Genomic DNA, 27,029 nt, shown 5'->3' with positions numbered 1-27,029 from the left:
TGTGCAGTGCACCTGTTTATCCATCACATGACCATGGACTGTACATCACATGACCATGGACTGTACATCACATGACCATGGACTGTACATCACATGACCATGGACTGTACATCACATGACCATGGACTGTACATCACATGACCATAGACTGGTTTTTATTCACTGACAGTAAGTAGAATGAATAGCAGCAAGCATAGATCTAGAAAACTGTGACGAATTGATGCAGAAAGCACATTGGGAAATTGTACAACTTTTCATTAGACAAACAATAACATTTATGTACTGATATTGGACAATCCCTTTAACCTTTGCCCCCAGGCCATGGCGTTGTCATATACAAAGGTGTACCACTGATACCACTGCTGTCCTCTATTGAGTGACCCATGGTGAGTGCTCCATGGCAATATCACATTGCCACCGCTATGCTTTACACAGATCTCCGTAGGAGCCGCCAGCACAATAGCCATATTCACAGCCCTCGTACAGCGATAAGACTGTACTAAGCGGCCTGAGCGGAGGAGCCGCGTTGCTCTTCGGGAAGTGTAGTCCCAGTCGGCAGCTACGTGTATCAGCTTCTATAGTGACATCACTGGCTGTGGACTCAGTTTCCCAGAGTGCCGCGCTGTATGGCATGGCGGACAGCAATGACTGCGGAGTTTGATGAAGAAGTGGTGTTTGAGGTGGGTGACAATAGCCTGTGTAGTGTTGTTTAGCAGTGTGCGGGTGTATGGCCGGGGCATTGCCGCCCGGTACTGCTGGGTCTCACAGTGACCACCGCGGGGCCGCTGTCTTGAAGGAGCCGTATAGTCAGAATGACAGCTGAATGATCTTTGTCACGCCGCCTGTATACCATGTGTGTACATTAGGAGTTGTGCACTTGTGGATCGCTGATCTGAGGTTGCACTTCACACGATTTCTCTACCTCTATGTCTACAGCCTTCAGTATATTTACCTGACGCTATCTGCGCACATAGTGCTATGTCGTGTGTGATGTGACACTCCTGCATGTGTCTGTGGACCCACAATCTGGGATGGAGTTGTCTAAACTGGACAATTCCTTTAAGGTAGGCAGTGATTAGATGATTATTCTGATATACAACCAGTATTAGAAAGTTCATCTGCTGCACTACACATGCAAAATATGGAACTAGAACTCACATAGTCATTGTTAATACAGAAGATCTGGCCAGGCATTGGCAATGCTTCCATGATGAATAATCACATCATCTCCATTGAGGGTTATCACTGTGACCACAGAAGACTGAACTTCATGCCACATCCACCTTACAAGCCTTGGATGAAGTCTGAGCATTCTTCTGGATCTTGTCCTGTTTGGCCACCAATTTAATCCACAATCCTGATCATTCATGGACCTGACATTCTGCAGCATGTGTATTGCAACTTGTGTTATATTCCAGAGCTGCATTCAAAGTTCAGCTGGTTGTCATTGCTAACACTTGACAAGCTTTCCATTAGACACATCCCTAACATCTTGGCTAAGCTCCTGCAATGCAGTGGATCAGTTAGGTTTTTCTTAAGTCAGATTACAGTAGTACAGACTCCACTCCCCATAATGCAAATCACCTGTGCACACAGAGATTACAGCTCTGAAGCCATCAACTCAAGACTATAATGCAGTGCAAGATTAATAATTGAGTAAGGTGAATTCTGAGGTGTATTAAAAATAATACTAGTAATAGTAAGGGTTAGCTCACGCTAAAAAGACGCCCATCATAATGGACACTAACTTAATGTGTCAGATTTTTTTAATTGATCCACTTAATGTATCAGTTAATGTCTGTTTTTATACCGTCTGTTTTTTTTGTTCTGCTTTCTGAGCATGAGCAGAAAAAATAGACAGTATAATGGACGACTGTCCTTTACCATCTGTTAGCCATAGAAAAAAAATAAGACGCTTCACACCCATAATAAGTTTGTTATTTTCAATAGACCCAAAAGTCCTGCACCCCACCTTATGTCCACCAAAATAATGGACCTGTGATGGATTTGGCGAGAACAGGTGATAATGAACAGATCAAATTCCTTTGAAATCAATAGGCTTTTAACAGATTTTTGACGGCTCTTTTAGTGTCCATTATTAATAACTGTAGTTATTTTATATATTGGCCAGTATTCCTTTACCTTGTACTCTGTAGCTGTAGAAGAACTATTGGGCTAGGACTACACAGTGATTTTGGCCGCGACTCATGTTAGTGAATTAAGTTGCATTTCGAGCCCAAGAGAGCTGCAAGAGCAAATTCAAGTTGCAAAAAAAAAAAAAGAGCAGTGCAATTCCATATACTAATCTAATTGAAGGAATCACAAGTAAAACTGGCGATTATTGGTCACGCTATTGCGCTAAACATTTACCTTAAATTTCTCAATATGGCCTAACAGCATCAAACTTCTTTTGACCATAGATGATAATTTAGTTTGCACCCCTCCCATATCTCCAAACCCCTTGAAAATCCTTGGCTATTAGTGCCTAGCATTCAGATATCAGAGGTAGTACAAATCTCCAAATGGAACCACAGGCACCATAATAGGAAAGAATATATTGGAAGAGCAGACGAGTAATTTCCATATAATTTTCATGCTTTCAAATTCTGTCCATGGCGAGGTAAGCTAATGGAAATGTTTTGTTGTGAATGCAAAGCACCTACAAGTGCGTATGAATCTCTCAGGGTCCTTAATGGTCTCACTCTGACCATCTTCAGTTATATTACACATCTTTATAGTTTAAACTATATGGACTCTTCAATTTATTTATTTTTCAATTGCAATTTTTATAACTTTTTTTTATACAAGAAAAATAAGCAGGTAAAGCATTGATAAAATAAGTAGGCCCACAAGAGGGGAGCCCAAAACATGAATATGAAGATACAGATAACAGGACAATAAAGTAAATAAAGAGGGGAAGACACAAGACAGGGACCAGAGGGAGGAACGTGCGGGGAGGGAAGGGCTTATCTCCAAACCACAGGCAAAACCAAAAATGGTTCCAGATCTTATCAGATGTCTGCTCCTCGTTATGCATAAAGACTGTCAGGTTCTCGAGAGTACTAGTCTCCCGAATCTGTAAGTAAAGATCCTTTAGGGATGATGGAGAGGAACGCTTTGAAAACAGTAGTCACTAAATGGTGTATTTGTATACAGGCCAATTCTCTAGAGCAGTGGTAGGGAACGTACGGCTCTCCAGCTGTTGCAAAACTACAACACTTTCTTAAAGGGGCTCTATCACTGGGAAAAGTCATTTTTAACTAATCATACCTTTGCATAGCCTTTAGAAAGTCTATTTCACACCTACCTATAGTATGTAGATTGCCTCAGTGGTTTCTGAATAAGTCCGTTTTTATTCATATGCTAATTAGACTGGTGCACGATACATCGTGCACACCTCTCCTATTGTTTTCTATGGGAGACTGCTGCTGATGATGATGACTCAGCTTCCTGTTTGGTTCACACACATAGGAGATAATAGGAGATAGGAGGCTGCTGGGAACTTCCTGAGCTGGCTGGAGGCTCATTAGCATATGAATAAAAAACAACTTATTCAGACACCACTGAGGCAATCTACATACTAAAGGTAGGTGTGGAATAGACTGTCTAAAGCCTATGCAAGCATGTTTAGATAAAAATGACTTTTCCCAGCGATAGAGCCCCTTTATTATTACAATTTGAAGACGTTGTCTTGGCCAGAAGTGTGAAAAGTTCATAGCGAGTCTGAACATCCAGATACTACAGGATGTGCAGCGATAACCAAGTGTGAACTTGCTTTGGGAAATTTACCGCTATTCAGGTGAATTACTGAGGAATGTGGACTGTCTGTCTGGTGGCTTCTAGTGATTAATATATGACGGTATATAATATACGTGAAGCCAGTGACAAGCCCTTGAAGGATATTCCATTCTAGCGAAAGGTGCTGTAACGTCTTACATGGATGTGAGTCATATTGTTTCCTTGTAACATTTCTATCATGATCAGAAAGGACCATAAACTTGTATAGTTCAGACACTTGATTCCAGAAACAGTCTATACTGCTGAGTAAACAACGGTGGGATGGGAGACAAAGCAAACATTGTTTCTTGCTCACAAATTGAGTTCAGACTTGTTAAAGGAAAGTCCTATGAATAGATATGAGTCATAACAATTAAGATTTTCTTTTTTTTTTTTTTTTTTTTTTTTTTACCTAGGAGTACCTTTGTTTGTGTCTCTAAAAAGAGTCTGTCAGCAAAAAAAAATCAATCTCACAGCAGCTATAGTGCATCATGCTGAGCCACCCTCTGTATGCACATGACCATATTTGTGGCCAGCGTCCAATCTGTTTTTTTGTTTTTTTTATAAAGTACATTGACCCATTATGGACCAATACACACATCTGTGTTTGTGAGCCTGGGTGCAAGTCTCTTGACAAATCCTATTCCAGTCCATTTTGCAGTCTAGGCATATTCATTAAAATGTAAGGGTCAGTGGAAAGCACGCCTGGCACACAGATATCCTCTGCCACACAGATGCCATCTGTTGCTTTTTGTCACGGACCCGCCTTAGATGAACTGTTTTAACCAAGGCCTCTGTATTCAGTTTCAAAAACCTATGTCTTTGACACTGTTGCCAAGGCATCCCAAAGGAATACCTGGGTGTAGGAGTCCAGATACAAAATAAAGTCAGGTGTTGTATAAGAGGCAAACAGGCAGAAAATGTAAGGCAATATCTGAATCTAACTACAATGTAATATACAATAAACAGTATAAATGCAGGGATAATATAAAGGCCCAACGTTCAGTACAGTTGCTGGGTAATCCTCATACTCCTACTAGCCTAAACTATAAGGGCTAGTTCACACGGGGCTAGGGACGGCGTATTTTGGTCCTGATTTTGACACGGGAAGCCGCGTCAGAATAGGACCAAAATGCGACTGTTGCGGCTTCTGACAGTCGCGGCTTCCCGCTCTGGAGTAGGCCCAAATGAATGGGCCTAGTCCGGAGGGTGCTGTTGTGAGGCGGACGCCACGGCTGAATCAGCCGCAGAATCCACCTGAAAAAGGGCAGCTCGCTTCTTTTTTTCCATGAGCGGGAACAAACTGCTTACAGAAAAAAAGAAGCTAGCGGTCTACATAGACCTGTATTATGAGGGGGTGGATTTTGAGATGGATTCGACGTCAAAATCCGCCCCCTCTTGTCCCGTGAGAACGAGCCCTAAGTGTGCTACAGGCTATGCAACATGGTGGAGCAGTGTACTGGGTCAAGGGTCAGTTACACCATGGGGCCCAGACCTTTTGAAACTTCTGAGAGCAGCCTGTTGTCTTATACACCAATTGGTTGTATGGCAGAATGGAATTAACTCATTTCCTCCACATGAATAGAGGGGGTGAGCAGGGAGTCATCCTTCGTAATGTGATGATTTTTCTAGTTAAAAGTGGTGATTCAGGTTGAAAAATTCTGATATATGGTTTAACCATATCTCTTCATCTAAAATTCCAAACAGGCATATCTCATGGGTGAAGGGAATAGGTGTGTTCTGTATTTCAGACAGGAGACTCACAACCTCTTTTACAATAGGACATTCCCATATCATATGCCAAAAGTCAGAGTAGGCAGTGGAACATTTGAGATCCTATGATCATTAGAAATTTATATACCGAGGTATATACAGGTATAAACCACCTTGAGCCTACATATATATTCCTCAGTTACAACCTGTACATTACACCAGATTTATCTTTTAAGGCCATAGCTCTTGGAGGTGTTTGAGATGGGTCGGCCATATATCTGCATATAGGGCTGTTCTTTCTTCCCAAGTGCCTATAGTCGCTCCTTTTATAGATAGGCTGTCCTGAGCATAATAGTGACAGACCTATAAATTCTGTAGCAGGAATATACATTATGAAGCACCCGTGTCCCTGCTTTATTACTGATATACCTCCTAGTCCCCTGGAGCCCCATTTATTACCTGTGCAGAGGGCTGCTGGGGGGGCTAGAACTCTCAATCCTCTGCCTCCCCAGCTGATGCTCTGACTCTTGGAGATGACATATAACCAACATATAGGCCTACAGAGTTGCAGTGTCTATAGGGGAGACAGGGGAAGAGTTGCGGTCTGCATATGTAATAAACTGGGTTCTGAGAGTATGGGGTATATATCAGTAATAAGGCTTAACCATTGCAGGGAAGCATTTGTTTAGCCAATATCTGCTCAAAGATATTGGTACTGTTAATTTCAGCTACCGATATCAAGAAATGTACTGTTTAATGTAGTTATCTACAAGATGGGCAATAAGTATCTGATCGGTGATGGTGTGTCTTCTAGGACCCCCACTGACCATGAGCATGTGTTCTGGGGTCCCTGTATTTTAATGAAACGGCAGTCTTATATGTGTGCCATTTCTTTCTATAGGACTGCAGAACAGAAGAAAAGTTTAGCTCTTGGCTATAATCGCCTTTTTTTTCTAAGAGTTAAATTTTATATATTCGATACTCGGACCGCTAAACATGCCCACTTTCAGATGTGTTGTAAATGTTGCAAAATGTTTTTACAAATCAGCTTAAAGTGTCACAAAACTCTGCTTTGCAACTTCACTAAAGGTCATTGTTGGGAATTTAACTGTAAAAGTAGGCCATCCGGTCCTCATTTGTTTCAACAGGTTATGCTTTAATAGATTCCTCCCACTTTCAGCTCTGGAGGAGTTCACTCTATAAACTGGGTTAACAAGGGTGTCTGGTGACATCCATTGTTGACATTGAATTCTGGCCTCAAATGCATTTTTGATACTGATGGCTTATTTGTAGGATAGGTAATCGCCACCTGACTTGTTTAGGTCTATCACTTGGGCCCCGCACAGATCCAATCCACAGCCTCCAGGCGCCGAAATCTACAGATGTGGACAGGGAGGAGAAGCAGTCTGGAATAGGAGTAGACTGCTTCTTTTCCTCACCTACTACTACGGTATAGCTTTCCGTTCCCAAAGACAGCTGGATAAGATCATTTTTGTGGGGACCAGGTGCCTGACCCCCACAGAACAAATACTGTTGACTATATTGTGGGAAGGTCTTTAGTAGGAAAAAATTCATTTTGGGCCTAGTACAAAGTTGTTTATTTTGGAAATAAAATTGTGCTCATATTCAACTTTTCATATGACTTGTTCAAATTTCCCTTATTATCTCACTTGCTCCTTAAATCAGGATCAGGGGATAATAACACTCCTTAGGGAGTGGGCACCTTCGCAGGCGTATGGAGACTTACAAGCCATTTTCGTCCACTGGGGGATTATGGGAAAAATATGCAAATCTGTTTTCCAGGATGTAATTAGGAAAACGGAGCCTCTGTTTGAGGGCAGCTAACAGAGGCACTGTTTTCCTAATTACATCCTGGAAAACAGATTTGCATATTTTTCTGATTGTTCCTTAAAGGAAGTTGAAGGCTAAGGCCCCACATAGCGAGTCGCAGCCAAAATGCCCTGTGGGAAAAAACACGGCGGAAACACATCATGGTTTTTCCCGCATTGATTTCCACAGAAAGTCTGCAGAGTCTGTGGACTTTCTGCTTCAGTTATACCTATACAGAAAACGTCAGCATTTCCGTAGGTATAATTGACATGCTACAATTTACCAAAATCGCAAGATTTCCGCTGTGGATTTTTTTTTGCAACGTGTGGATGGGATTAGCCAGATTCCCATTCACTTTGAAGGTACTGTAAAACGCAGCGGCGTTTACACTACGTGGGACCCCAACCTAAAGGGATAAGGAGAAGAAAGCTGCACATTTATAGTGCTGCAGGAAAAAAAATTACAGCTCCATATTTTATTGGGGTTTTGCCATAATTGTGAATCCATTTTTTTCTATTCCTGCTAAACCAAGACAAATCTAGCATTTTTGTGGCACTTTCTATCTTCACTGTCTGTAGTAATGACTTTTATACGGTTTTGTACTTTTCAGAATTCACCACTCTACCAGTATCTGCAAGATTTGGGGCACACAGACTTTGAAATATGTCCAGCAGTCTCACAGGAGGAAGAGAGCCTGCTAGAGAATGGACGTCATGGACAGGCTCACAAAACCCCGGAGGTGGGCATGTTTTAAGGATGATCTAAGGACTGAAAATGTAGCATATCTACCAAGTGTCTTGGCTGTAAATAGGAACTTTGCGTTTTTGTCACATTACACATAAATGAGCAGATAATAATAATGATCATGACACAATATCTGTCTTAGAAAGCCTGTCATGCTTTTGTGGATATTCAGTGAAATGAAGCCTCTTGCTCTTTCAGTTAGCCCAGTGGAATAGCCATAGTCAAGCATACATATAGTACATGGCGTAGGCATCCAAACCATTATCCCACCATGACAATGATGCATGTATATAAAATATAGAAGGCCTTTGTTAAGTGGAGTGTACTTATCCTAAACCCTAACTCTGGTATAGACTGATATAAGGTATACAGATTATTTGCTTATTTTGAAGGGTTGATATACCGTAACCCCCGCATATATATATCCCCATTTGGTCACTTTATATATACTCTCTATGTGAGTGAGTGTTATAGGATATTACTCTAGAATACATTTATTGTGCGTAACCTGACATCTATTCCACTGCCAGTGTTTTTCCTTTTGTATTATGTGCTTTCAATTAATAAAAATTTGTTATTTTCCATATACATTTTGGATACTTCTTAGTGTTTTGACAGATGTATTTTTTTTTCACAATTTACTGTCTAGACTAAGTTTGTGCTGTCTGAATGTTAGGCAGACTTAGTTAATGTACCACTTTGTATAGTTCCCTTGGTAGAAATTGTCTTAAAGGGGTATTCCCATGACGCTTGTTCACTAACCTGCAGGCTGTTGTGCTCTATTCACTTTCTGCTTTTCTCGGCACATTGGTGGGCGTGGTTTCACTTGCACGGGATTGATTGTAAATGAATTACCACAGTGTGAAGCTGATGTAGCAGAGCTGGATTTGAGTCAGTTTACATTACATACAGAGGTATCGGACTCCCTATCTCAGCCCTTATCATCCAAATTCAATTAAACCGACTGATAAGAGCTCAGAAATCCAGAGCTCAGAAAGCTCAGAGCTCTCACCTCTCCTATCTGAGAAGCTCCGCTACTTATCAGACACAAACAGCTCAAAGCTGCTCCCAGACCCTCCCTCCCCCCCCTGAGAGCAGGCAGCTACATCACTTGACAAATGAGCAGATAATCCCAAGGGCCATAGAAACGGAGTGTAAACAATGAAGTGAATAAATTAAGATAGCGGCCAAACAAAGCAGTTTTGATAAAGCAATGCATTTAGGAAAAGTCCTAAATCCACATAAACTAGCAGTATAGATAGGATCCTTGTGATGGGACAACCTCTTTAAGTTCCTTCTCTACTCTCCAGGCCTCTGGCTTTTTGCTGCAGCTTTTACTTACTGATTTGCCTCACTTGACTGAGTTGGCTCATACCACTGAATCTGGCACAAAATCTGCTACAAGATCAAGCAGGATTTTTTCAGTTTCCTCCTTCGAGCAATGGGAGGCAGATTCAGGATGAAATTTGGAACCAATTTTGAATCCAGCAAATTACACTGTGTGAACATAGCCTAAGGCTAACTGCACATTGGCTTTTTACATCCAGAAAATACAGTCTATAATCTATCAGGATTTCCTGGCCTGCACTCTGTGCAGATACCCGAGTTAACAATATCATAGTTATAGTCCATGTCTCTTCGGGACTGCTATCCCATATTGTAATCATGATTGTATGGGACAGTAGTCCTGCAGTTTGGCGATGACTCTAAGCATTATAGGTAATTTTAATAATGTTAGTCCAGGTCTCTGGACAGGATGGAAATACAGCCAGTATATATACCCTATTTCCTGGATGTAAAAAGCCTATGTGCAGCTGGTCTGACTCTCTGATATAATATTTAAAGACGATCACTATTCGTAATATATTATTGTAATAATATATTTATGAGTGAGAGCATTACTGTTAACACAGCTGCAAAATGGCAGAGAAATTTCCCTCTGCTTCCCTATGGTTGCATTTATGGCAGCCTGTTTTCTCTGAATGGAGGTATATATCCGGTCAGGCTCCATTGAAATCTGCTGACCAATTTCTTTTACAGCTGTAAAGCTGCCTTATAAACAATACAGACCGCTATAAAAAGCTCTTCAGTGCAACTGCAGCAGCCATGTCTACTCTGCCACTGACCTACTCTGTTCACTAAATGACTTCAGGTTGGTTTGCATGACAAAGATCAGTGCTCGACTGTTGCTACTGTAGTGTTTTGTTTCAATGCAATGTATTTTCCCACACTTACTGTGTCTCTGGTCTACAACCTTTTACTAGATTGTGAGAAAGAGGATTCTTCATCAAAGCTACTTGAGACCTGGAGAAGCGAACTGGGTAGGATTTGGCGCAGGGTTTCTCCGGGATTGTCCTTTCTCATAACTCACAACCTAACAGTCTGTGGTCAGTTGTAGATTCTGGCTGAACCCGAGCCACACTTATAGGACTTTCCCATACATCCCCCCTCTTATGTTGGCACTTCTTGGGATCCATTGGATCGATTTTACACATCAGGTAGCTACTTTTTAGCAGAAAGTCACTGCTTACAATAAGCCTCGCGGGGCCTTGATGCTTGTTTGGTGGTACTTTAAGTTTTTAGCAGATTATTTAAAACCGTGCAAATGAATAGTTTATTTTTTTTACAGCAGTTTATATGAAATGACGTCCGTCACATGCACCACTATTTGTGGTTTATATGTTTGTTTTTTTGGGTTTTTTTTAATGCAGTTGTTAAGGATATCTATTGAATCTTTTCTGCACATACTGTAACTCTTGAAGTATACAAAAAACCCACAAAAACAGTAAACCACAAGTCTTTAACAAATGCCAGTGGTTTTACACTTCTGTTTTATGGCTTCATTTTATGATGTGTTATCATTTTGTGGAGGCTATACTTGGTACCTGACACAGCACTCTACGAAACACTGTTGTGTAGTTTTCATGTGGTATGTTTATATATGAAGTTTGGACATTTTTACAATTTAAGACTTTAGCATAATAGTAAATTTATCAAATCCATGTTAAAACAGAAGTGGAGTTGTGCATTGACCAAAAAAATGTTAAATCTATTTACCAGGCCTGAAACACTGTTGGCTATCCTTAGGACAGCTGATTTAGGACTCCATACTTTTGCATATAAAGTGCCCAGGGTACTTAACAACTATCATGTGTATTTTCATGACTATGAAAATTGTAGATTCACACTGAAGGCATCAAAACTATGAATTAACACATGTGGAATTATATACTTAACAAAAAAGTGTGAAATAGCTGAAAATATGTCTTATATTCTCGGTTCTTCAAAGTAGCCACGTTTTGCTTTGATTACTGCTTTGCACACTCTTGGCATTCTCTTGATGAGCTTCAAGAGGTAGTCACCGGAAATGGTTTTCCAATAGTCTTGAAGGAGTTCCCAGAGATGCTTTGCACTTGTTGGCCCTTTTGCGTTCACTCTGCGGTCCAGCTCACCCCAAACCATCTCGATTGGGTTCAGGTCTGATGACTGTGGAGGCCAGGTCATCTGGCGTAGCACCCCATCACTCTCCTTCTTGGTCAAATAGCCCTTACACAGCCTGGAGGTGTGTTTGGGGTAATTGTTCTGTTGAAAAATAAATGATGGTCCAACTAAACACAAACCGGATGGAATAGCATGCTGCTGCAAGATACTGTGGTAGCCATGCTGGTTCAGTATGCCTTCAATTTTGCATAAATCCCCAACAGTGTCACCAGCAAAGCACCTCCACCCCATCACACCTCCTCCTCCATGCGTAACGGTGGGAACCAGGCATGTCGAGTCCATCCATTCACCTTTTCTGCGTCGCACAAAAACATGGTGGTTGGAACCAAAGATCTCAAATTTGGACTCCTCAGACCAAAGCACAGATTTCCACTGATCTAATGTCCATTCCTTGTGTTCTTTAGCCCAAACAAGTCTCTTCTGCTCGTTGCTTGTCCTTAGCAATGGTTTTCTAGCATTTATTTTACCATGAAGGCCTGCTGCACAAAGTGCAAAAAAGAAAAGCAGGATGGCACTGCTGGGTCTGTAAGTGTAGTTGCTAGTTGCTAGCCTTTCTTGCAATTGATGCTGTACTTCCCTCCCTACAAGAATTGCTTTTAAAGATGTGATACCCTAATAAAGGAAATTCTTTTATGAAGATGAGCCTCTGAGTGGGTGTGTGCCCTTCCTATTTTCCTTTTGCCATTGTCCTTCTGCACAAAGTCTCCGTTTAACAGTTGTTGAAGAGATGTGTCTGCTGCTAGAACTCAGTGTGGCATTGACCTGTTCTCTAATCTGAGCTGCTGTTAACCTGCGATTTTCTGAGGCTGGTGGCTCGGATGACTGTTGCAATAAATGAGTTATTTCTCACAGACGTATCGGTAGACTATAAGGCTAAGGTAACTTGGTGATTGTCACATGACAGAAAAAATTATGGACAACTACGAACTGTAACCTTACAGTGGTCTTCTTAAGATTAGGGAATTGGAGGTTCATTCATACGCTGTCTCGCCTAATATTACTTCTTTGGTTTTCAGTAGTAAAATAAATCCCCTGCCACTCTGCTCATCCTTCTGCTCTTGTCAATGCAGTACCTTGCCGACAACTGTTAGAGAGGTCCTTACCAGTTAGAGAAGCCCTGGTACAGTAACGGAGCTGAGCAGTTGTGGGTTTTTAGGAAATTCTCTAGATGACAACCCCAGCTTCATCCACAGCACTGGTCTTGTCAAAGAAACAGAAGAAAAGAGTAACAAAATTTTCAGACAACTTTTGATTTTCTAGCAGTATTTGTGTCATTAAAAATTTTTGTAATATACTTTGTCAACAAATGTTGGCTCCTTTCTGTGAAATCCTGCGATTTTTCACTCTTTCCCTAGATTCTGTCTTGAGAGCTGTTCCTGCCTGTCACTGAATGATACTGTGTGTGGAGCACGTGGCCATGTAGTAGAGAAAATGAGGGTAGAGGAGGGTCACTGCACTTTTTATATTTCGGACATCATAAAACCTACAAACTTGATTTATGTTTCATATGAAAGAGGAGATTCTCTTCTTTCATGCGACTCTAAGGCTGCAGAGGGGATTAGGATATTTATATGCAGCTGTATAATATAAATAATGTAAAAATCCTAATCCCCACTGTATTTTCAATCAGTGAAACTTCTGGAAATAATTTAGATACCACAGCCTTAGTGTCACAAGCAAGACTGTATGTTTTATAATATCTGAGATATAACTGTTTGAAGTCACCCTCCCTTACCCTCTTTTTCTCCACCCATACTCAGTAACATTGAGTGAGAGGCAGGAACAGCTCTCAGTACAGAAGCAAGGGAAAGAGTAAGAAATGCAGAATTTCACAGAAAGGATCCAAATTTTGTTGATAAAGTATATTATGAAATTTATTACTAATGCAAATATTGACAAAAACCAAAAGTTGTCAAAGTGTTACGCTTTAGAGCTACATATACATATACAGGTTTAGGACAAAACTGCTATGTGTGCCCTCCATGCCCCCCACAGAACCTTATATTTTAATGGTTGATCCTGGACTGCAAGACAGATGGGAATATGACCTCCATATGTATAGGGTCATAACAAACTAAATTGGTTAGTGTGCTATATATTAAAGACCCAAGGTCTGTTGTGTCTTCACAACAGTTGTCACTTCTTTTCCTACACACATAAAAGATTTTCATTTTCGATATTCTCTTTTAGGGTGGGTCCATTACAGGATAACAGCAAAGTGTGAACATACCCTAATGTTCAACAAACTCTGCATACTTTTTTATTCTATTCCCCTGACTACAAAGTCCATTCCTGCAAGTGTAAGATCCACAAACCTTATTTTAAAATCTAACTATCCCACCTTTAGTGGAGACATCTGTGTTTTTCCTGGCACCAGGCAGTATACGAGGGTGGTGCAGCTTATTTGTCTTCCTTTCTGTAACCATTTTGGTAGTTACGGTGTATCATCTGCAAAGGTTTTGTGCTGTTTTTATACACCTTGTAGGTTGCTCCTATATGAGCAGTGACTCTATCCTGCTTTGAAGTACAACTTTTAGCTGGTTAGATTAGTCCAATACATTTCTCCACTAAAAGGATCTACTTTATATTCACAATAAAATACATGTATAATACTATTTCAATTTAAATCGCCATAAGAAAAATGTCATTTACATTTCTTACCGTATCATTTTGTGTTATGTCATTTTCTACATTCCTATCCATAGCGGCATTCAGGTATTTCAAAATTTTACAGGTTGCCCTTAGTAACAGACAACAATTTGTAGTCAGTCTTTTGACTCTTTTGACTCTTGGGCTTGTATACACTAACACTATACTAACTGTATAGGCCAACTCAATAGTTGATCTCTAAAAGTACATCGCTTTCTGAAAAGCCCCAAAATTCTGAATTTAGGTCTGTGTCCAAATGTAGAAGAGTCAGTATATAGTGTTACTCAGTATAGTACAACTTAGTATTTTCAGGATGTTACACTATTTCTGAGGACTTTGTGATCTGGGTAAAGTAGCGTTCACATCTACTTTATTCTTCCATTATTCTGTTTGTTTTTTCATTTTCACAGAAAAGAAAAAAAAAAGTTTGTTCCTTATTGATCTTAGTAGGATTTTTCTAAAGGCCAGTGTCATCACTTGGCATCCGTTGACCCGTGTTCCATCAGGTCTGTGTGGTTTTTGGCCGCTGAATGGTTTAGCCCGCTACAATGTGCTACTGTTAAAAACCGAAGAGTTAGAAACCTTTACTTGTGTAAGCAGAACGTTAGGTTTTATTACTGACTAGTTCATTAAAAAAATATCAGAAATGCTTCCTATTATTTGTTTAAGGTTACATTGTAACCAAGATTTAAAGCATGCGGTGTCAGGAGCAATAGCCTTACACTCTCCTATTATATTCAGCCAGGCATATACAAGAGGGTGCTTGAAATATGGCAGCGTTGGAACCCTTTTATTCAAGAAAAGAAAAAAGATGAAAAGGTCCATTTATTGGTGAGTAAATAATCCAATTGTCTAAGGGTTGGTTCACACTAGCGCTTGTATTCCGTCCGCAAGGAGTTATCATGGAGACCCCCTGAACGGAATACCAACACTAATGCAAGCGTTGTGCAGTTAAGCACACGGAGCTCATAGACTATAATGGGCTTCGTGTGCTTGCCACGCACTGCCCGCACGAATGAATTGTGCGGGCAGGGCGCGGCAAGCACACGGAGCCCATTATAGTCTATGGGCTCCGTGTGCTTTGCAAGCACATCGCTTGCAATTGCATTCCGTCCGGGGGGGTCTCCATGCGGACTACTTGCGGAATACAAGCGCTAGTGTGAACCAACACTAAGAATATTTGTCTTTTAGTTTTGTGAAGGAAAATGATTGAAAAGGGAAGTAAAGTTCCCCAAATTTGTTTCTATATTTCTCATTTGCATTGATAACATAACTTCCAGGAAAGGGAGAACATTTTTGGGAAAAGCTTTGTGGGAACAGCCTTTAAGGTTTATAATCCTATATGATCCTGTGGGGCATGTTCATATGGCTGATTTATTTATTTATTTTCTGTCGACATTCTTATCAAAAATCTGAATCTGAGAAGCCTTACTATACGACGTAGCAGATCTGCACAAAAATTTAGTCCAGTTCGGTATAAGGAGAAGACAAATGCGTGGCTGTACGAATGGCTATATGGATTTTATTGGAAACAATAGCCTGCAGATATCACAGATTTTGGTGCTGCGTACAGTTTGAAGGTCTCGCTGATAGAACATGATCTTAAATAATAGAGCATTCGTGTACATCAATATATCTCCTTTTATATATATATACCGTATATATATATATATATATATATATTTTTTTTTTTTATAGTTTACTTCTTTTTCTTTCTTGATCTTATTATTTCTATGTATAGAATTGTATATTTCTCACGTTTTATAACTAAATATAGGAGGTTTACATTGATGACGACTCTGAGTCTGAGAAACCTGGTGATTTCCATAATAAATGGGCTCTATAGTTAGTTCTTACAGTTCCTCCAAATTGTATATTTTTCCACATTATTCCAATTCCAATTTTCCAAAATACTTTCTGCCTCACTGCAAGGTCTCAAGAGATACCTGACCCATCACACGATTTCCATTCACTTTGTTATACATAATATAGAATTTATTTGCTAGAACTGCAGTACTTCTGAGGATACGTCTTCTTGGGTTGTGGAACTGCAAATTTTCTGTCCAGATTTGACTCTTTCTAGAAATTTAAAACTCAAGATGGTCTTGTGATCGGGATTGGATTTGGCATTATGTCATCAATTTGGCAATATGTTACTTTTTCACAACCATAGATACTGTGCTATAAAGCGTAATCTAGTTCCAAAACAGACCATTGGTCTTGGCAGATTTCATTGGTTTATTTATGCTACATATATACTGTATGTAATATCTCATCTGATCTATTGAAGTTGGGGGAATACAATGTAGTCTTTTTAATAGCCGGTCAATCAGTTTGCAGCACTTTACATGGAAGTGATCACACATATGGATTATGTATGCTGACACTTATTATTTTCACCCATGTCAGGCCATTAAATCTTTCTAGATTTAAAATCTCTAAGGTGTTTGAAAGGATATAGACTTTATAGGAAGATACTGTTGGATTTCTTAAAAACCAGACAGACAGGCAGGTCAGGCTGATTTCCGTCTCTGATGTGCAGCCCTAAATAAAGTGAGTGTCCAGATATTTCCTTATGAATGCCATCATTGAGGAAGGACATAGAGAGAGTAACACCTTGGCAGTAAAACGGCTGCTCACCCTTGGCGCAGATCTTGCTTGCTGAAGCTAGAGTTGATGGCTTAGGTTTGTGGGATGCAGTTGACTGTGTCTACTGTTGTTGAATCTGTACATTTGTAAGATCTTGCTTTGCCCTAGAAAGTCTGTTGGCTGCATATAATCCTCATTTAATATGTGTAAGTAAATATAAATGGCATGCTTGGCGCCCATCTCCTGCTAGTAGCCCACCAACGCTTTTTACTTTTCACTAGGTATCTATGTTTTTAAAAGTTGTTTCACGTATATTGTGTTACATTGTATTTGCATCTATCCTGTTTTGGATTGTAGCTCAAATGGTCTCTACTTTTTGGGCGCTTTATTGCATTTTCATACAGTTTTTGCATACAGTTGTTTTGTGGGCTTTACTCTTCATTTAGGCATAAAAAGGTGTATTAGAAAAAAAACTATGAATTTTCCTTTGCTTGAGTGATATGTTGCCATACTTGCAGAGCAATGACTACCGGTACATTGTGGGGGAGTGGATTCTTGTCCCAACATGGCAGAATGTTTTTCCACTGTGCAAAGGAATTTAGATTTACACTTCAATAAAAAAATAATAATAATAAATTTTCTTGTATGATCGTAACCGTAAAAGTATACAGATTTCTTAATCCGCAATAGTAAGTGAGAGAGGAGAGCACGGCGGTGAAACCATATTAACCAGGTGCAGAAATATTCTGCTATAGACAATGATCTGTAGCCTAAGAGCACACAAAACCCTAACGTAAGTAGTATGGCGGTATCATGTACTTTTGTGCCTCAGGCGGTTGATAGTTTTGCAAAAGACACTTGCAATGTTATATTTGGACTTTATGGTTTTTAACATTGACCTTTGGGATTAACATGGTGGATGGTTTACTCTAGCATGAAAAGGCTTCCACAACTAAAGTAAATAATATTTGGTAAGAGGCCTGGGCTGAAGCTGCTCAATTCAGCTCTGTTGACTTGAGTGGAGTTAAAGGGGTTGTCCAATTTCAACAGATGAATATTATAATTTTATTATGAAAAGCTATACAATTTGTGTATCAATCACACAGGGGGTTAATGTGAGGGACATGATGGGGTTAACTGCTATTACTATGATCCCCATGCAATGCACATGACTAGACTTTTTATCTGCAATGGTGGATTTCCCCCCCCCCCTCGGCTTATACTTGAGTCAATAAGTGTTCCCAGTTTTTTAGGTAAAATTGGGGTTCTCGGCTTATATTCGTGTCGGCTTATACTCGAGTATATACGGTAATTGACAGTAAGCAGAGATCTAGAAAACCATAAGGAATTGATACAGAAAGTAGAGTGGAAAATTGTAGAACTTTTTCTTTATACAAACAATAACTTTTTTTTGCTGAAATAACCTCTTTAAGCTGCAATCATAAACTTATCCATGAACAAGTTTTTCTAACTTTGACATGATATGCCTTTTGATACAAGTTTTTGCATTTTTTTTACACTTTTTTTTTAGCTAATCAGATATTATTGGTGTGTATATTGAGGCATTACTATTGGACACAGGAGTGTCTTCTGGATAGCAACGCTTTCATAGAAGCCATTTAAAAATTACAAAATGCATTTTAAATTATCGCAGGAAGGGTACAAAAATACATTGACTTCTATTGTGAAGTATACATATGGGTAAACCAAATAGAATTGACCTTTGTTTCTTTGTCAGCATGTATATTGAAGGGTTAATTTTCATCTGTTTTTCTTTTCTCCACCCTCTTAGGATATTGGGTTCCGACTCGATAGCCTGCGCGCAATCCTGTTGCAGGAAGTTCTGATACAGGAGGATGTGGAGCTGATTGAGTTGCTTGACCCGGGAATCCTGTCTGCTGGTCAGACCCAGAATCAACAGAAACGACATCTTCCATCCCTAGGCTCCCTAGCAACACCTAATATTTGGTATAGTCCAGCAAATGGTTTCATTGATTTACGTTGTGTTCTTTAAGTTTGTGCTATACATAACTGCAAAATACATGGGATTGCTAGCCCCAAGGTAGTCGGGTGTGTTCACACAATCAGATTTGCCTGTGACGTATGTAAACATATTTTACAACAGGATCCACTACACAAATCCAGTGCTGACATTTCTGCTATGGACGTACAGTCTACTATGTTACACATGCCCACAAGGATTGGCTGAATCCACTGGGCTAATCTGTATGAAGATAATCTGATAATTTTTTTTTTAATGAAAATTACGATGCAGAATCTGCTCCAAAATCTCTGTAAAATCCACTACATGTGAGCAGATCCTTATAGTCCAGAGCTGGAAGTGGTCTTTAGGCTTGGCCAAGCTCCTATAATGCTATACAGGCCCTGGTAGGAGGATTACACTCCCCTAAAGGCAAATCATCAGAACAATCTCTGTGTTAAGCACTGAGACACAAAGGTATATGGGAGATTTCAGCTTTATAACCTCCAGAATTGTGGTTGTGGTCCTTTCATCTCTGTATCACTACGAGCTAAGTAATGTTATTCATTAGTCATGTTGCTGAAGTCTTAAAGCAGATGGTTCTCACTGTTTTATTAATGGTCACATAGTCACTGTGTATGTTACAAGGTCCCATAGAACAACTATTAGAACATGGTTTTCCTAGATGCTGAGGACTGAATGATTTCCTTTCATCCTGCAGGGAGATGTCTGTAGTGTTTGCATTTCTCAGTGCCATGGCTGCACTGAAATCTTGGCACTTTCCTACCTTGTTAATCTGGGGGCCCAGTCTTCTTTTCTTTGCCATTTTTGCCGTCCAGCGTGTGCTGAGAACATGGGGCGCTGCCAGGCTACAGGTCAAATTGAAAAGATACTGTGACCAGTTGGAAATGACTGTAGCAAACAGCCGAGCCTTTACTAACCTTGTGAGAAAATCTCTGCGTCTGATTCAAGAGACAGAAGTCATCTCTCGAGGATTTACCCTGTAAGTGGTTTCCGTTCATTACCTAGCTGTTCTGTGTACAATGTAGTATTGTACATTAATGCTGATGTTAACACACAATGTAAAGGGTCAATCATGTTCTTATGAAGTTGTCACAGTAATAAATATCATAACTATCGGGATACTACATGTACAACAAGATGATAGAAAGGAACCTTACATGCCACCGATTTCTGATGATCAACTATAGGATTTTATTTTTTTAAAGAGATTTTTATGATCCACTAGAGCAGAGGATTCACAAATATATGTGGGCATTACAAAAATGTCATGAAGACAAGTTACAGTGATTTTAAAGTAGTTATAATGGATAAGCCAAGCGTCTCAAGAGACACTGTCATCTGCCTGATATCTTATAACAGAAAATGATAAAAAAAAAGATGAAAAGTCATTAAAAAATGTTATTGAAAACACTGTGGCAGTCTATCTAATTGCAAACATTCAGGTTAGTGAATATTATTGTCACGGAGCAAAGGTATACGTCTTCCTCCGGAAGGTCTTTTGAATCAACACGGACGCAAGAGGTCGGGAGACAACAGCAATTTATTGTAATCCACAAAGTTAGTAGCCGGCGGCGGTCACATCAACCGTAATAACAATAAGTCCACAGAAGTCACAATCCAATGATAGCTTTGGTTCCTTGGTCCTGTAACTAAATCCTGGCTCTCTACAGAGCTGTGCACAGGCCGGCTAACTCATACTAACTCCAGCTACAACTATATACTAAGACTGTTACACCTATATCTGTGGGTGGGAAGGGCTGAGTCACAGATCCTTCCCCCCTCACCTATACCAAGGAGAGCAGACTCCCTATCTACTATGGACAATGCACCATCCAACATCTTCTTGGAGACACTGATCAGATTATCTCCACCCATTGTCCTCACTGGTCCTCACTAGTTAGAGGTATTTGCATACAATGTGCTAACACACTAGACCCTAATCAGCCAACTACACATTGATGTATATAACAGGTTAGAGAATACATTCCACATGAAATATATATTACACATTGCCTATAGTATAGACTCTAACCATCCCGTGACAACCCCTCCCCCTCTCAAAACATGTGCATGACACAATTGGCCTACACAGGTAAATTGGGGAATGCACATCAGTCTCTATAGCTCATATGTCCTCCTGCCGGGATAACCCATCTGCGTTCTGGTGTTGGTTCCCTCGGCGGTACTGAATGGTAAAGTTGTAGAGTTGAAGGGCTGGCATCTGGCAAAAAATCCGGTCGATCCATGTTGGCGTCTCTCTGAGCTTGGCTTCGGGTCACTGCTCCCACAAAGTGGCACTGTAGATTTCCAACATCGTTGCCTAACAGAACATCGGCCGGCAGCCCGCTCATCACACCAATTGTGCATCGTTTTGGTCCATAACCATAGTCGAGTTCCACGGTAGCTTTAGGAATACGTTTCCGAGTACCTCCTGCCAACTCGATAGAAAGGCCAGGGCCCTCCTCTAGGGCCTCGGGTCGAACCACTCGGGGGTCCGCTACCGTTAGGAAAGCTCCCGAGTCCCGGAATCCAACAACTGTTCGGCCATCCAGTAGGACCTCCTGCAAGTGCTTCCGCTGAAGGTTTGCGGGATGTGTGGCGGAAGGCTGAATCCCATAGACCCCTGGAGGTGGAACAGATGGGTCATTCATGGAGTCATCTGGAAATGGGGCCAAACTTTCAGTCCTAGGGGTGGTTCCCAGGTAGTGAATAGGCCGGGATGCCACGGTGGCCCGTGCCCCCATGTTAACAGGGCAACTAGCTTGCAAATGTCCAGGCCGCCCACACCCAAAACATCTGCGCTCTAGCATTCTTCCAGTAGGTCGTTGTCTAGGGACAGGGTTGTTCATAGCTGGAGGCCGATGGGCTGGGGCAGGGGTAGAGGGGGAATTGTAATCCTGAGGCCGGGCACAAAAGGTGGGTGGCTGGATGAAGGGTGTCTGGCGGACTGTGGTAGTTTTCCGCTCCTCTGCAAACAACCTCTTCCACTGCGGCTTGATGGTCAGGCCCTCATCTGCAAGGGAAGCAGCTTGCTCCACTGTGGCTGGGTTCCGTTCCAGCACCCACTCACGGATCTCAGCGGGGCACTGGGAAAAGAACTGTTCCTTAAGTATGACTTGGAGGATCTTATCGACTGTGACAGCCTCCTCTCCTTCTAGCCAGCGCTTGCATGCTTGCTTCAACTTGTGGGCGAACATGTGGAAGGAGCTTCCCCCATTGTAAGACAAAGAGCGGAATTGAACTCGGTAGGTCTCTGGAGTGACGGCATAATACTTCTGCACCGCTCTTTTAATGGCCTCATAGTCCCGCTGATCACTAGGGTCCATAGCTCTGAGAGCTTCCGCAGCCCCATCTCGTAGGTGCCCCACCAGATACCGGACCCAATCCTTCTCTGGGACTTCCATCAGGTGGCACTGGTGTTCGAAGTCCTGAAAATATCCATCAACATCCCCAGCCGCTTCATCAAAGGTCTTGAAGTGTTTATGGGAGACATATGGTGGTTCTCTTACTGTTGGGCTGGGGGTCGACGTTTGATTATAATTCCGCGTAGTTATCTCAGCCATTCGCATTTCATGCGCCATTCTTTCCTTTTCATACGCCATTCTCTGTTCCTCCTTCTCCGTTTCCTGAGCCCTCTGTAATGCTCTACTCCTTTGCTCTGCAGTTGCTCCTAGCCCCAGCACTGCCAATTCCTCCTCATACAAAACAACCCATCTGCTCTTTTGGGTCTGTACCTGCCACTCCCGTATCTCTCCAGTCTCCTGGGGGCAGCCCTCCTCATGGTCGCTTTGCAGGGTCATCTCCTCCAGTGCCTCGATCAGTTGATCTTTCGTTCTTCCCTGGTAACTCAGGTTTAGTTCCCGGGCCCTTACTTGTAGACTTGCCATAGTCCAGTTCCTGTATTCTGAGGTTGTGGCTCCATTAATCGCTGGGCTGCTGTAGTCCATCTCGCTGTCCGCTGTTGATCCCACCGCTGCCAACCAGTTGTAACGGAGCTAAGGTATACGTCTTCCTCCGGATGGTCTTTTGAATCAACACGGACGCAAGAGGTCGGGAGACAACAGCAATTTATTGTAATCCACAAAGTTAGTAGCCGGCGGCGGTCACATCAACCGTAATAACAATAAGTCCACAGAAGTCACAATCCAATGATAGCTTTGGTTCCTTGGTCCTGTAACTAAGTCCTGGCTCTCTGCAGAGCTGTGCACAGGCCGGCTAACACATACTAACTGCTAGCTACATCTATATACTAAACTGTTACTTCCTATATCTGGGGGTGGGAAGGGCTGAGTCACAGATCCTTCCCCCCTCACCTATACCAAGGAGAGCAGACTCCCTGTCTCTTTTGAACAATGCACAGTCCAACATCTTCTTGGAGACACTGATCAGATTATCTCCACCCATTGTCCTCACTGGTCCTCACTAGTTAGAGGGATTTGCATACAATGTGCTAACACACTAGACCCGAATCAGCCAACTACACACTGATGTTTACAACAGGTTAGAGAATACATTCCACATGAAATATATATTACACATTGCCTATTGCCGGACTCTAACCATCCCGTGACAATTATGTTAAAGGGGTTATTTGGGCAAATGATATTGATGATCTATCCTAAGGATAAGTCCTCAATATCCTAAACAACCGGGACCCCAACCAGTCAGCAGTTTTCACCTGTCTCTATATAGAGAACAGAAGTAGATAACTTTGTTTTTAATGTTGTGGCTATGCTGACTTCTTGCAGCTCAGCTCTCGATCACTTGGATACAAGCTAGGGCATCGTAACTCAACATGGCCATTACACAGAGAACACCGGTTTCTTCTTCTAACTCAGATCTCTGCATAATGATAGCTGAGAACAGCTCAGGTTCTGGCTGTTGGACCCCTATCACCCTGATAGTGATAGCCTATCCTATAGGTCATCATTATCATTTGCCTGGAAAACCCCATTAAACATATACCTTAAGGCCGGGACCCCACGTTGCAAAAATGCTGGATTATACAGTCCCAGCAAAGTAGATGTGGTTCTAGCTAATCCCATCCACACATAGCAGGAAATATCCACAGCGGAAAAGCTGTGATTTAAAAAACGCTTGCTGCTTTGAACATCGCAGCATGTCAATTATACCTACGGAAACACTGGCGATTTCCATATAGATATAATAGGGAAACTGCAGTGATGCTTCTCCTTTGCGGCTCGCTACTTAGCCTAACACAGTTTTACGATTTTATCTCCATTTGTGTAGCACAAAATCTACTTTGTGATCTTAAATTCTGACTAGCATTATCTGAACAATCCTCTTCAAAGAAGCTGTCATAAAGGATTCAATGAATAGCTTTCATGTTGCTCAGCTCATTTACCATATGTTTTATAGCTTGCGTTCTGCAGTTCTGAGTATCCATGTCCTTATATAAATTATATATTCTCTCCATAGAGAAGCTAGCGTTGGAGCTTACAGTACATTTCACAGGAGAAATGTCGATTTTACGTGTTATGAAAAAATAAGTCTGTGATATTTGTGTTACAATTATATGTTAGAGAATTATAATTTTAGCTGTACGATAGTGATGGAGATCAGCTAAACAAAGGTATCTAAGCCATTGATACTAATATCACAAGTTGTTCTACAAAGAATAGAGCTAAATAGAATGTAATTTGGTTAGACATGACTAGTTCTAGCGGAAATGCTCTAAATGGCCTGTGTTAACTGTATATTGTATGTGGTGTATGTGGTTTGGGACATCTGTACAGATGTATCACATTTTACTTTTCAAGTTTGCTTGACAGGGTCAGTGCTGCTTGTCCATATGATAAGGCTGGAAAACATGCTAGCCAGCACCTCCTCGGATTGCGCAAAGCTGTCTACAGAGCTGTCAGAACTAACTTCCGAGTTTCAAGGCTTGCTACACTGTATATGCTGAAAAGATATCCTTTGTATACATAGTAGCAGATTCTAAAAGGAAGTGATGTATTCTTATGTATCAAGATATCCATGCATGTAACCAGACTAGAATCCAGTGTGATATATTGTAGACGATTGTCATAAAGATCTTTCCAGCTGCAGCTGATGTGTTTAGCTCACAGAGCATTGCCTAGATTGTATACAGTTATATCCAGTTCTTGCACCATCGTTGTCTTTACTTATAATCCCTAGGTCGTATGTTCAGATATTATATCGTCACACACAATATATTCTCAATGGTAAGAGTGAATAGCTCTTAGTAATAGACACTGCACATCTGTCAGGTGCGTATTAAAGCACTTTCCCATCTGGCAGGGAACTATACACAGCACATACAGATATGCAGGGGATCAGGTGGTGCATATGAATGCTTGGGGAGAGATTATCTATGGAAGACTAAGCTGTGGCATGGGATACAGAAGCTCACAGCAGCACTTCTTTATTTCCCATTAGTTGTCTGGGAAACAAGTATTTCAGGGCACATTGTATATAAATGGTACTTTGTTCACCTGAAAAATAATATATAGTTAAATTTAACCCTGTTTACTGGTAACGCATGTTCACAGGTAATGTCTTGCGCTATTCTACAGCCATGTATCATGATTTGAGATAGGTTATTCTATACATGAGCCTACAGACAATAAATTCAGACATAAAAAGATAGCTTTTTTTATATAATACAATATAAGATCCAATGTGACCAACCCTACAATGATGTGCCATTTTTTTTCAAAGACAAGGACGATATAATCGCGATGTCCAATGATTTAATGTCCCCAATCTCTTGTGTGGACTGGTTGCTTAAAGGGGTAGTCCATGCCTAAAAGGATTTTTCATACTGATGACCAGTCACCAGTATGTGATCTGTTGGGGTTCGATTCCCAGACCCTGCAAAGATTAGCTGTTCTGGCAGGCTCTGACTGCCGAAAGTTAAAGCAGTTGGCAAGGAGCACATGCAACTACTTCTCTTCATGTAATTCTGGGGAATTGTAGCGCTGATCTTGTTACTTGAATAAGAGCAGACTATGTACATTCCCTGTCCACTGATGTAACCTCTGGAGCCTACCAGAACAATTGATCTGTTTGGGTATCGACCTGTCCACACGATAGTCCATCAATATGTGATCAAGAGGTTCATCAGTATGAACGTTCCTTTCGGGGACAGAAAACCTCTTTTAGATAGCCATATATGTCACATTAAAGGGGTTGTCCAGGCTGAAATTTAATTTTTTAATTCGAACAGGGAAGGTGTGTATGTGGGGGTGCTCTCCTGATACCCAGTGCACTTGTGCCTCCCAGTGCAGTCTGGTCCTGCAGCTTTGTCGCCGTCTTCCAGCGAAAGTCCCGCCATACGTTCCCGCTGAGGCCAATCAGTGGCTTCGGTGGAAGGGACCCAGGATGTCACAGTTCGCGAGGAATTCCACTGCAAAGAGACTGCCCAGCAGCAGGATTGGGCCACACTGGGAGGACATCAGGGACAGGTGAGTGTGTGTCTTTTTTTTTTCTTTTTCTTTTTTTTTATAAACATCCTCCGGCCTAAATAAATAAATAAAATTTAAGCCTGGACAACCTCTTTAATATTTGTTAAACCTGCGGTTTTGGCAGGACTCGTTGACCATCTAATGGGCATCAGGGTATTCCCACTTCTGATAGCAAATATCTGGAAAAAGACGGGTCAGGCATGTCACATGTTATCTGATGATAAGATTAATTTTTTTACATATATTTATTTTCTGCCTGTTTTAACCTTGCTTAATTGAATGGTATTAGTTTTTCTTAACTCTTATTAAACTTATCCTTTAAATACCGAAATCGACAATGTGACTAACTACATCTGTGTCGTTCCCTTGAAAGACCTGGGTCTGGGATTAAGTGAAGAGCAGGTTTCTGAGGAGGAAGCCCATAATCTGACAGATGGCTTCAGCCTCCCTGCTTTGAAGGTAATCGCTGTCACTATTCTGTATTTACTAAGTGATTTTCTATTATTTGCCGTTAAAGGCTAATGGTTTCCACAAATGGGTTTCTATATTGCCTGCTGTGCAGACTGGCAGAATAAAATACTTTTATTATTTGAAATAGCTAGGTTGTTACATAAAATTAATGTGCATTCATTCTGCCATGAATGTTTTACTACTTTCTGATTTTCTTTTTCAGTTTCTAAGCTCTATTTTTCTTTAGGGTGTGCTCAGGTTTTTATTTTTTTTTAAAGCCAAGGAGATGGTACTTTTCTCCCTTTTTTAACTGTCCACTCCTT

General features: G+C 41.0%; 1 protein-coding gene across 3 annotated transcripts in view; it reads left to right on the top strand.

Moving 5' to 3' along the window:
• The first annotated feature begins 597 nt into the window (after positions 1-597).
• The window catches only part of VEZT (vezatin, adherens junctions transmembrane protein), a 34,349-nt gene continuing 7,917 nt past the window's right edge, over positions 598-27,029 (top strand). The window contains exons 1-7 of one of the 3 annotated variants that reach the window (XM_075274465.1): positions 598-680; positions 7,931-8,059; positions 14,960-15,045; positions 18,596-18,771; positions 19,506-19,787; positions 24,589-24,738; positions 26,568-26,715. In XM_075274465.1, the coding sequence (XP_075130566.1) occupies positions 7,984-8,059; positions 14,960-15,045; positions 18,596-18,771; positions 19,506-19,787; positions 24,589-24,738; positions 26,568-26,715 (918 nt within the window). In that variant the 5' untranslated portion in view covers positions 598-680; positions 7,931-7,983. Of the gene's footprint in view, positions 681-7,930; positions 8,060-14,955; positions 15,046-18,595; positions 18,772-19,505; positions 19,788-24,588; positions 24,739-26,567; positions 26,716-27,029 lie in introns of all 3 variants that reach the window. The other 2 variants (XM_075274464.1, XM_075274463.1) reach the window with 2 other exon arrangements.

Source organism: Leptodactylus fuscus, chromosome 5 (genome assembly GCF_031893055.1).
Source record: "Leptodactylus fuscus isolate aLepFus1 chromosome 5, aLepFus1.hap2, whole genome shotgun sequence".
In the NCBI taxonomy this organism is placed as follows: Eukaryota; Metazoa; Chordata; class Amphibia; order Anura; family Leptodactylidae; genus Leptodactylus; species Leptodactylus fuscus.
This window is presented reverse-complemented; position numbering and strand designations above follow the sequence as displayed.